Here is a 10,394-nt window from a genome sequence, read left to right as displayed (position 1 = left end):
GGCATCTTCCCTTGGAGTTTTTCCATCAATTAGCCTTATCTTTTGTCCTTAACGCATAGTAACTCACCCTTCCTTCATCAAAGTCCCATTTAGCCATCGCATAAGTCGGCCATCACCAACATATAGGGTGGCCGTTCACCCTCGATGCATGGCTTGCTAGGTATGCTTGCTCGGCCTACTAAGCATGGACGCACGACGCTGACCATCGACGCATAAGTGTGCTACCTAGGCGCTTGCGCACTTGGCCGCATAGGCGCGCTCGACCGCGTGGGCGTATCTCGCCGCATGGGCGTGCGCTTGGCATAAGGCATCATCATGGCTGCTCGGCAGACTCAACAGCACTCGACGCATAGGATGGGTGTCCGGCTTGCCCGTTTGACGCATTGGCAGGGCGCTCGGCATACATGCTTAACGCATGGGCTGCGCGCTTGGCCTCGGCGCATGGCCTGTGCGCTTGGCCTCGACGCATGGCCTGCGCGCCTAGCATGCTCACTCGACGCATGCCTCCAACGCATGCCCTGTTTGTGTCTGCATGCCTTGTATTTGTTGTATACAAGCCCTTGGCCATTTTTCAAGTTTTCTTCCTTCCATCCTCCATGCACTCTTGCGTTCAACATATTTAAGCCTCCCATATGCATTTGGTCTTTTGGTCACCTTTTTGGATAATTTAGTATTAATGTTTTCCACTATTTGCCCCAATATCCTTACTTAGGATTTTTCTTCTCTATTTAACCTCCCACTTTAGATTTAGTGTTAGGGTCTTATACCTTGCCTTTTATGTATGAAAGAAGAGCTGAGGAAAAGATCTGAATAAGAAGAACGTTTCAGATAAGAAATTCTAAATTTCTTGAGCATACTCTTTGTTCTATCTTTCTAGTTATTTTAGGAGAAATTAGAGTGTTTGACAACAACTCAAAATAGCTTTTCAATTGTATTTTAATAAATTTTTATCAAAAGTGTTTAAATAAATTGAGCTTTTTTATTTTTTTAAATTAATCCATACGGGCTCTTAGAATAATTTCTAATAATGAGTCCTATTAATTTACCTGATTCCTTTCTCAACTTAATAAACGATTCTTTTGCAATTAATTATATCATTGAAGAAATATAATTCTTTTTCCATTCCATTCTCGTTAAACAGACAAGGCCTCATTATTATTCTTACACAAATTAATTAATAATTAATTGTTATTTCGCTGTCACTAAATTTAGTAAGGAATGATATGAACAATGAGTATCCACTCCATATTTATACCAACAAGAGAACGACCTTTCCAAAATTTTCTCTCACTTTTGTGCTTCAAAAAGACCCCAACGATTCCTTTCGACCCTTTTTCTGTGCTTTATCCGAGTGCACAGCAGTAACCCAGTTGCGAATTTGAGGCCATCAATGGTAATTATTTGTCTTTTTTCCTTTTCCTTTCCCTTTTCGTTTCTCTTTTTTTATCCTCGTTCAGTTTTTAATGGTGGGTTTTAAGCTCTTTCTGCCTCGATTAAAGTGTAGAACGTCGTCTATTTTCCTTCTTCTTCACGTGCACCCCACGAATTTGAAAAGGGTTATATATCTTTATTGATTTTTTATTTATTCTCTTTTGCCTTTTTTTTTTTTTGGTAGTTCTTCAGCTGGATGGTTTCTGGGTCTCTGGCTTGAGGGTATGTGCCAATTGTTCTCTGTCTGTTTCGTTGTTTTTGTTAGATTTTGTTGATTTTGTTTGTGGGGTTTTTTCTTTTCCCCTTAATTCATAGTTTTTATGATTGCTATTTGAGTAACTGTTGGAATCTGACTATTGAGAAGTTCTTATCTCGGCTTTTATTTGCTTGATTTTGGGGTCTTCTGAAATTCATTTTTGATGTTCTTCTGTAATTTTTCGTTTTGGAACTTGCCTGCAACTTTTGCCTCTTTCTCCTGCTTTCACAGTACATTTGGGATTTTGCTTTTGAATAATGAGAAATTCTTTTGTAATTGTTGAAAATTGAGTAGAATGTATGATTTCAGTCACTCTGAATTGGTGCAACTTTCTGTAATTGCTTGAAATGCTGTGGAACTGAAGCTTGTACAATGAGGTAATAACCTTTGGGAAAATTAAAATGCAAATATGTGATTCTTGTGATTGTGACCTCCACCTAACACTCTTTACTTCTTTAACTAAAGTTAGATTGGTGATTTAGCGTGGTATTAGACCAGGGGTCTTATGTTTGAATCCTGTAATTTCACTCCCTCCCAAATTGATATTGGTTTCCACTCGTAAGACTTTCTACAAAATTTCAAGTCTACAAATGAATGAGAAGAGTGTTGAAGTGTTGATATAATTAAATTTACCGTAATCCAGCTTAAGCTTTTGGGTTTATTTTTTATTTGGTAGAAAGCTTATATTTTAAGTATCTGTTCCACTAACTGCTTTAAATTTTGTTGTTAACAATTAACATATTTGAAGAAAGTTTTGTCAGCCTTTAATGCTTTCGGTCAGTGATGTAATGGATATTTTCTTAATACCTTTTTGGGGTTTTCTCTATCGTGTATTTTATACGATCCTATTGTTGTAGATTACACTTAGTGGACGGAGCTCCTTACATTTAAACTATTTTTAAACTGTACTACTTGATTTGAGTTTTCATACTTAATGTACCAAAGTTAATAGGATTATATTATTACAGGAACTTGACCTTCTACAGGGTAGCTGTGAGTCTGTGACCATTAAATGGTTGTTTCTGTTCACATTGTACAATCAAAACTGAAAGAGTAATATGTTATTCTTATTGAAGAGTTCTGGTGTTGAATACTTTTTGAAAATTGACATCCTAGGTGGCATCCTCAGTCGAAAATTGATTCCAAGCTCTGGTTTTGCTTGCTTCTAAGTTCTAAATGTATCAGTTTCCTTTTTGTATATGGATTGGAACTTCATTGATCTACGACTCCATGAATTCCTCGTCTGATTTTCATTGTTTTTCTTTTTGTAAATCATGGTTGATGCCGATTATTCTGTTATGGTCATTGCAGGCTTTTAGCTTAAATCTTTTTCCCGTGGATCGGCGTGATTTCTTAAGCCATTATCCAATAGGCAGTTCCCAAGTTCTGTCTTGATTTCACAAATAACGCTGATGCTAGTAACTAAGCAATGCAGTTATATCATCATCCATACTCTTTGGACAGCCAGAAGGTGAGACTTGCCTTGGAAGAGCAAGGGATTGATTACACGTCGTATCATGTCAATCCCATCACAGCCAAGAACATGGACTCCTCATTCTTCAAGATCAACCCAAGTGCAAAACTTCCTGTCTTTCAAAATGGTTCCCACGTCATTTTTGATACAATCGAGATAATTCAGTATGTCTTGCTTCTTAGTCCTTTGTTCTTACTCTTTTAATGTGCAATTTCCATATGCTTCATGAGATTGGCTGGAATAGTTCACTTCGTTAGATTGACTCGAAAGGTTGTGATCGTATTGACACTCTTGAAACAAAATGAAAACAAGTGGATGAAATATAAATTACTTAGGTGTAGTTCTTTTTCTTGAACTATATTTTGTTTTTTAAGAACAAAAGTTATGTGAAACATATTTAGTTAATTTTTTTATAGTTTCTTCTAGTGGTATGTTTTTATCGGAACAATTGAAGATATCATCGAAGAATTGAACAATTGAAGACATTGTCACAAAAATCTTTCACAATTTTTTAAAACCATTTTAACATAGCTTAATTGACATAAAACTTGTACTATCGACCTCAATGTTAGAGGTTCGATTCTCTCACCCCGCATGTTCTAATAAAAAAAAAGACACTGTAAAACTAGCTGCTAAACACCACCTTAGTGACAATCTCTCTTCAATGGCCATTTCTTTTATGGAGTCTAAAACCCGGATGTATAGCTTTCTAATGTACGGATGTCAAAACTCTGTTCAGATATATAGAGAGAATTGCAGTTGTCTCCTCAGGGACGGATGATGTAATGCCGAGTAGCAGAGAAGTTGTTGAATGGATGCATAAGATACAAGAATGGAATTCAAAATTTTTCACTCTTGCCCACATCCCCGAGAAGTACCGTCTTACTGTCACCAGATTTATAAGACGAGTGGTGATCGCTCGGATGGCCGAAACTCCCGAAATGGCTGCTGCTTACCATCGTAAGCTCAGAGAAGCATACGAGACTGAAGACAAATTGAAAAACAAAACTGTTGTCAAACAAAGCACTGAACATCTAGTTGTTCTTCTTGATGAAATCGAATCAAAACTAGGTGAGACTTCTTACTTAGCAGGGGAAGAGTTTACCATGGCTGATGCCATGTTCATTCCAGTGCTGGCTCGACTCGTGCTGTTGAAGCTAGCCGATGAGTATATAGGCAGCAGACCAAACATTGCAGAGTATTGGATCTTGGTGCAGCAGAGGCCAAGCTACAAGAAGGTAATTGGGAAGTATTTCAATGGATGGAGAAAGCACAAAACACTTCTGAAAACTTGGTTCTTTGTTCATATCAGAACCTTGCTGAGGAGATACTGATGGAAAACGAATTATAAAGTCAAAAGTTTATTTATAATTTGTACATGAGGGAGAAGTTATAGGGGCTGAGGAGTGAAGTGTATGTATTTATTTCCATTTTTTGCCTCCTTTTTGTTATGTTTCATCAGTGTGTGTTGTATGTTTCATTTTTATTTCTTCTTGGACCGAGGATTGGAGGTTGAATCTTGTAATAAGTTGAATTACTGCTCCATTTACGATTTTTTTTTTCATAATTCACATAATATAACGTATTTAAATGTGTCGCACTTTTCATATTACAATTGATAGATTATATTTATGGACTAGTTGCATAAATGGAATTTAAATCCAAAATAATAGAATATGTAGTACAAAGATAAACTAATTACATATATAGAACAAAAAATGGTAAAAGACTAAAAAACCCACGTTTGACTACTATTTTGCACGCTACTTTCTGGTTTTCAGTAATAGCTTTCAATTTGAGAAGTATGCTATCAGTGGCTATCACTGATAACTGCTATCAGTGGTAGCTTTTCAATTTGAGAAGTGTGCTATCAGCTGTTATCCGTGATAGCTTTCAATTTGAGAAGTGTGTTACCAGTGACTATCACTGATAGCTGCTATCAATTGTAGTTTTTCGATTTGAGAAGTGTGGTATTAGTTGTTATTGATAGATGTCATCAGTAATAGCTTTCAATTTGAGAAATGTGCTATTAGTTGATATCGTTGATAGCTGCAATCAGTGACAACTTTCAATTTAAAAAATGTGCTATCAGTTGCTATGATTAATAGCTGCTATCAGTTGCTATCAGTTAATATCACTGATAGCTGCTATTAGTGATAGCAATTGATAGTTATTATCAGCGATAGCAATTGATAGTTGTTAATATCAATGATAGCTGTCAATTGCTATCATTGATAATTGTTATTAGTGATGCTGCTATTAGTTATAATTTTCAATTTGAGAAATGGGATATCAGTTGCTATTATTGACATGTTTCTATCAATGATAACCAAATAGTGACTATTGCTTATATGTTTCTATGAAAGGTAATGTTTTTATTTTATTGTGTTGTTTGAATTTCATATCATGTTCTACTTGTTTGTAAGTAGTCAAGGTCTTTTGATTAATTTGTTGATACATGTAATGTGTTTGTATGTCGTTATTGATACATATATGTATAAAATGACATCCTTCTACATTGATAGTCATAAAGTGTAACACCCTGTATTTTTTTAATGTAATTTTAATATTTTATTATTGGAGGGAATTTTTAGAATTTTGGATTTCCAGTGTAAGTGCAGGAATTTAGTTTTTTTTAACCTTGGAAATTGTTCAATTTGAAAACTTATGACAGGAATAAATTTTTTTTCGGGAAGAAAAGGTAGTTAATGAAATATAGTAGAATAAGGAAAAGAATAAAATAAAGGGTTTATTGTATTTCCTTATAAATTATTATTTTTATTATTATTATTATTTATAAAAACAACACTTCTCTTCTTCTTCCTTGAGCCACTCAAAAGCCCTAGCCGCCCCCTTTGTTTTCATTTCTCCAGCCGCCGTTGACGCAGCTTCGTTCGCCGCCTCCAGCCACCAGCGTTCCACCGACGTCGGTCCGAGCCGTCTCTGCCACCGCCAACCCAACCCGATTCCACTGCATCGTTGCAGAGCTCAGCCTCGTCCTCAGGATCCGCACGTCCGCCGCCGTCTCACTTTCGCTTCAGCTACAGACTCGCATGACCAGAAACGCAGCTTCGTTTGCTACTCGTCCAGCCCGTTGTCCGAGCCCAGCCACCTTCCTCCACTGTCATTCGTCAGATTTCGGCGAATGTTGGTAAGTTTTGGGTGAGGTCAGTTGAATTTCGAAGGTTTTGGGTTGCCCATTAAAATTGTAGATTTTCCGATACCGATTATATTTGGGATTTAGATCCAAGACTGGGGTACTTCGGAGTGCGCAACGTGTTGCCCAGCGGATTCGAGTTTTTTCGGCAAGTAGTTTGGTAAGCGTTATGATCCTTGTTGTTGGTTGTTGGGTACCCATTGATTATTGGACTAAAGGATGGTTTAATTTTAAGTATTCTTGAAGGTTCCAAGTCGTGATCCATTGATTTTAAAATCTGCTAAGAGGAGATTTTGGAGTCAAAATCTTGCGAGTATTTATGGAGCAAGTTTCGTTTTGGGTAAGTTAATTGGTGATCATTGGTTGCATTTTGTATGTTTGGATCTTGACTTCGAGGCATTAGCTTGGATTAATATCTGAACTTGACTTCGAGGTAAGTTATCTTACCACTGGAACTGTCCACGGGCCAGGATTTAGACGAGTACTGAATTGTTTAAATACACGCCTAAGCACTTGATCGTTAGTATGTGATGGTATGTGTTCATATGTTGACGTCTGATCTGCTAGTGTGAGGCATACTTGTATGTTGTAGAATTATGATGTAAGGTCTACATGAATGTTGTATAATGTGTTATTGAGGATTATGTGTATGTGATGGAGCCATGGTACCAAGGATTTCATGTATGTTTTAGAATTGTACGGTGTTGATTCTTTGAACGTTGAGATTGTGTGAATATCCTCGTTGATTAGTTAGATGCTCACCAGTTTTGTGTTTCCTTCGGGATTCACCAGTTTTGTGTTTCCTTCGGGATTCACCAGTTTTGTGTTTCCTTCAGGATTCACCAGTTTTGTGGTTCCTTTGGGATTCACCAGTTTTGTGGGCATACTTAACTACAATAGGATATGACTCAGTCTCTTGTTTGTTCCATTTGTTTATGTGCCATAGGTGGGTATCTAGAGGACATAGATTCCTAGCCTGACCCCAGTGGTAGGATTACTTACCGAGTATTTCATGCTCATTCTTTCCTATGTTGATGTTTCAAGTAAGGGTAGAGATGCACGGGTGATGGCGCAGCGAAATTCGTGACCGTGCCACTGGGACTAGATTTTACGCATCCACATCATGACATTTAGAGTCCTTATATTTTTCCGTTAATGTTTAGTTTTACTATTTTAAACTTATTATTAAGGATTATGTCTTTTGTATACTGTTAATAGTCTTTACGAATTATGGGTACCCTATTATTGTTTTTTTTTTTTTTACAATTGCATTTAATAAATGTCTTTTCAACTTCTCTTATTTTAATTAGCATTTATTAAAAATAACTCAGCGTCATTTTAAATTCTTTGCATGCATTTATTTTAGTAACGGCCTTACCTAAGTCCTAGAGGGTTGGGTCGTTACATAAAGCATATCATTGATAGCTACTGTCAGTGATATATTTCTATCCTTATCAATGTAAAGGATATCACTGATAGTTAGAGATGTCCAATTTCCCCATGTGGACGGGGTCCGTAGGGATTCCCCGATTAGGCAGGGAATGGGGGAGAGAGTGGGGGAAAAATTCACCATGAGCTAAATAAGGACGGGGATAGGGAATGCATTCCCCGTCCCCGCCCTTGATCCTGACCCCGCCCCGTTCTCCCGATTAACTTTTACATATTTATTTAGTATAGTTATCTAATGTTATGTTATTATTATTATATAAATATTACCTTTAGATTTTAAATTTGATTATTTATTGAGAAAGATAATAAATATGTTTAAATTTAGATTATATAGGTGAATAATTTGATTTATATTTATTTCTTTCTACTAAAAAATTAATTAGCTTTTTTAGGCCAAAATTTGAGTAATTTATCTTTAAATTCAAATTGTCATATAAAACTAACCATAATAAACAATTTAGTGATAAAGTTAATTATTTAATTAAAATTTCCTTACATTAGTGATTTAAATTAATTGGCATTTTACAAAAAAAAAGTAACGGGAAAAAATTCCCCGCGGGGAACCCGATCCCCGCAAATTCCTCGCAGGGAATCCCCGCCTCGATCCCCGTGGGGAATTTCACAGGGACGGGGAATGAAATGAGGAGCGGGGACGGGGATGGGGAATGACATCCTCGGCTCCACCCCGCCCCGTGGACATCTCTACTGATAGTATTTATGTATTATGTAATGTAGTATTTGAGATGAAATGACTCATCGAGATTGTTTGATTGTGCATAAAAGTTTTCATTGATAACATGATATCATATTATCACTGATAATATGGTATCCATGATAACATTTACCAGTGATACTACTGATAGATTTCATACTCTTAAAGTCTTATAAAAAAATAATAATAATAACTATTGGCTTGTTTGATAATGTTCTCATTTCTCATTTTTTGAGAAATAAACTTAGATAGCGGGATGTTGAGTTGAGCTAGAAGGATGGGCTAGCTTGGATGATGCAAAAGCATGTGGTTGCTTGCATGGTCTAGTTTAATAACTATTATCATTTCTTATTTCAAACTTTTAATAAATGTTTCTAAAAGTGGTGTAAAATTGAGGACTAAAAAAAGTAGTTTCTTTCAAATCCATTTTCATTTGCTATTTATATTTAACGTTCCGTTATAATAATCAAACTTGATGATTGGCTTGTTGGTGTTAAGTCACTTATGAGTTAGGCATTTTCAAGTCTTGGTTTGAAACTCGACAAGGAGATTGGGGAGATAGAAGGACAAGGTGGTGAAAGAAAAGAAAATAAAAAATAAAAATAAACCAAAGAAAAGAAAATAAAAAATAAAAATGAACCAAACAAAGAAGAAGAATACAATAAGAAGTGGTTCCAAATATGGACTTGTCCATCACCTTATACTGTGACAATAGTGGGGCAGTAGCCAACTCTAAAGAACCTTGCAGTCACAAACGAAGAAAGCATATTGAAAGGAAGTATCATCTGATATGGGAGATCATGCAAAGAGGAGATGTGATCGTCATAAAGATTGACTCAGAGCACAACATTGCTGATCCATTTACAAAGGCTCTCTCAGCTAAAGTGTTCGAGGGTCATCTAGAGAATCTAGATCTATGAGACATGTATTGTATAATCTAGGACAAGCGGGAGATGTGTAATGGGTATATGGATACCCTAGTTTATTATTTTTATTTAGCATTATCCTGCATTTTGGGTTTTGATATTATGTACAACCCACTGACTAAAGTTTTAGTTCAAGTGGGAGTTTGTTAGGTTTTATGCCTTACAACTCGTAGATAGTAAATGTTATTGATTGACCGCTATCAATAAAGAGTTATAGATGTTGATTCAATAAATGTTATTGTTTGTGTTGCTTGTCTTTTTTTGTCTTAATAACCTCAAATCCAATAAACTAACATCCAAAGTTGCCTTATGAGTCTTGAACTGTATTTGGAGACATACATGGATCAATGTTCAAGATACAGTCTGAAGAGTCTATAATATAAAGATAAGGTTATGTACCTTATCCTGATAACACTATGGATACGACCCACTTTGTATTTAATACAAACACAATGATCTAACGCGTTCGTGTAGTTGACATGCGAGTGGAGGTATCATATTGAAGGAAATCGAACACGAGGATTTCCATGAGCAGCGGAAAGATCATTCCAAATTACAATCATATATGAACTTTACAAATTACAGTCATAAATAGAAACTACGGTTATGCATTCACTACAGAAATTACAGCATGATAATTCAAATGATCAAGAAGAAATCTACACACATTTGTAGACTCATCGCCAAGCTTTTTGATCACAAATGCTCGAACGCTAGTCCAACATGACCACTATAAAGCATGAACACCGCATACTCAATCTCAGGGATTGCCTCGGTCACAAACACCCCAACAACACAAATGACCTCCACAGAACCTCGACGATGTCGAGTTGAGTATGACATCACCAAGAAGGCTACCTTGGTATTCTTAGTGAGAATCCAGAGGATAGGCTCTGTGTGGACTTGGTTTGAGGTAGAAGACGGAGGAAACAATAATTGTGTAAATGATTAAGCAAGTGGGAGAAGGCTGAACCTATCATATAGGTCGA

At 36.3% G+C, this 10,394-nt stretch overlaps 1 protein-coding gene and 1 long non-coding RNA gene across 7 annotated transcripts; both read left to right on the top strand.

Moving 5' to 3' along the window:
- The first annotated feature begins 1,242 nt into the window (after nt 1-1,242).
- Nucleotides 1,243-4,759, top strand: LOC120085031 (glutathione S-transferase TCHQD). 5 transcript variants are annotated; one of them, XM_039040855.1, is made up of 5 exons: nt 1,276-1,393; nt 1,616-1,653; nt 1,997-2,064; nt 2,999-3,325; nt 3,901-4,759. In XM_039040855.1, the coding sequence occupies exons 4-5, from the start codon at nt 3,117-3,119 to the stop codon at nt 4,493-4,495; spliced, it is 804 nt and encodes a 267-aa protein (XP_038896783.1). In that variant the 5' UTR covers nt 1,276-1,393; nt 1,616-1,653; nt 1,997-2,064; nt 2,999-3,116; the 3' UTR covers nt 4,496-4,759. The 5 variants fall into 5 exon arrangements, with proteins under 5 accessions (XP_038896784.1, XP_038896781.1, XP_038896783.1 ...); XM_039040857.1 differs by lacking the exon at nt 1,997-2,064 and adding an exon at nt 2,656-2,740 and having other exon boundaries at nt 1,279-1,393; XM_039040853.1 differs by lacking the exon at nt 1,997-2,064 and having other exon boundaries at nt 1,275-1,393.
- A 1,192-nt stretch (nt 4,760-5,951) lies between these two features.
- LOC120087324 lies at nt 5,952-7,568 on the top strand. 2 transcript variants are annotated; one of them, XR_005484484.1, is made up of 2 exons: nt 5,952-6,312; nt 6,406-7,568. It is a non-coding gene; the product is annotated as an uncharacterized LOC120087324 (long non-coding RNA). The 2 variants fall into 2 exon arrangements; XR_005484485.1 differs by having other exon boundaries at nt 5,952-6,328.
- Nucleotides 7,569-10,394: the final 2,826 nt, after the last annotated feature.

Source organism: Benincasa hispida, chromosome 9, assembly GCF_009727055.1.
Source record: "Benincasa hispida cultivar B227 chromosome 9, ASM972705v1, whole genome shotgun sequence".
Classification (NCBI taxonomy): domain Eukaryota; kingdom Viridiplantae; phylum Streptophyta; class Magnoliopsida; order Cucurbitales; family Cucurbitaceae; genus Benincasa; species Benincasa hispida.
The sequence above is the reverse complement of the archived record's forward strand: the minus strand, read 5'-3'. Positions and strand labels throughout refer to the sequence as shown.

Coding starts and splice junctions, on each gene's coding strand:
- LOC120085031 (XM_039040856.1), top strand. CDS start 3,117: ATGCAGTTATATCATCATCCATACTCTTTGGACAGCCAGAAGGTGAGA. Junction 3,326..3,900: donor GATACAATCGAGATAATTCA/GTATGTCTTGCT, acceptor AACTCTGTTCAG/ATATATAGAGAGAATTGCAG.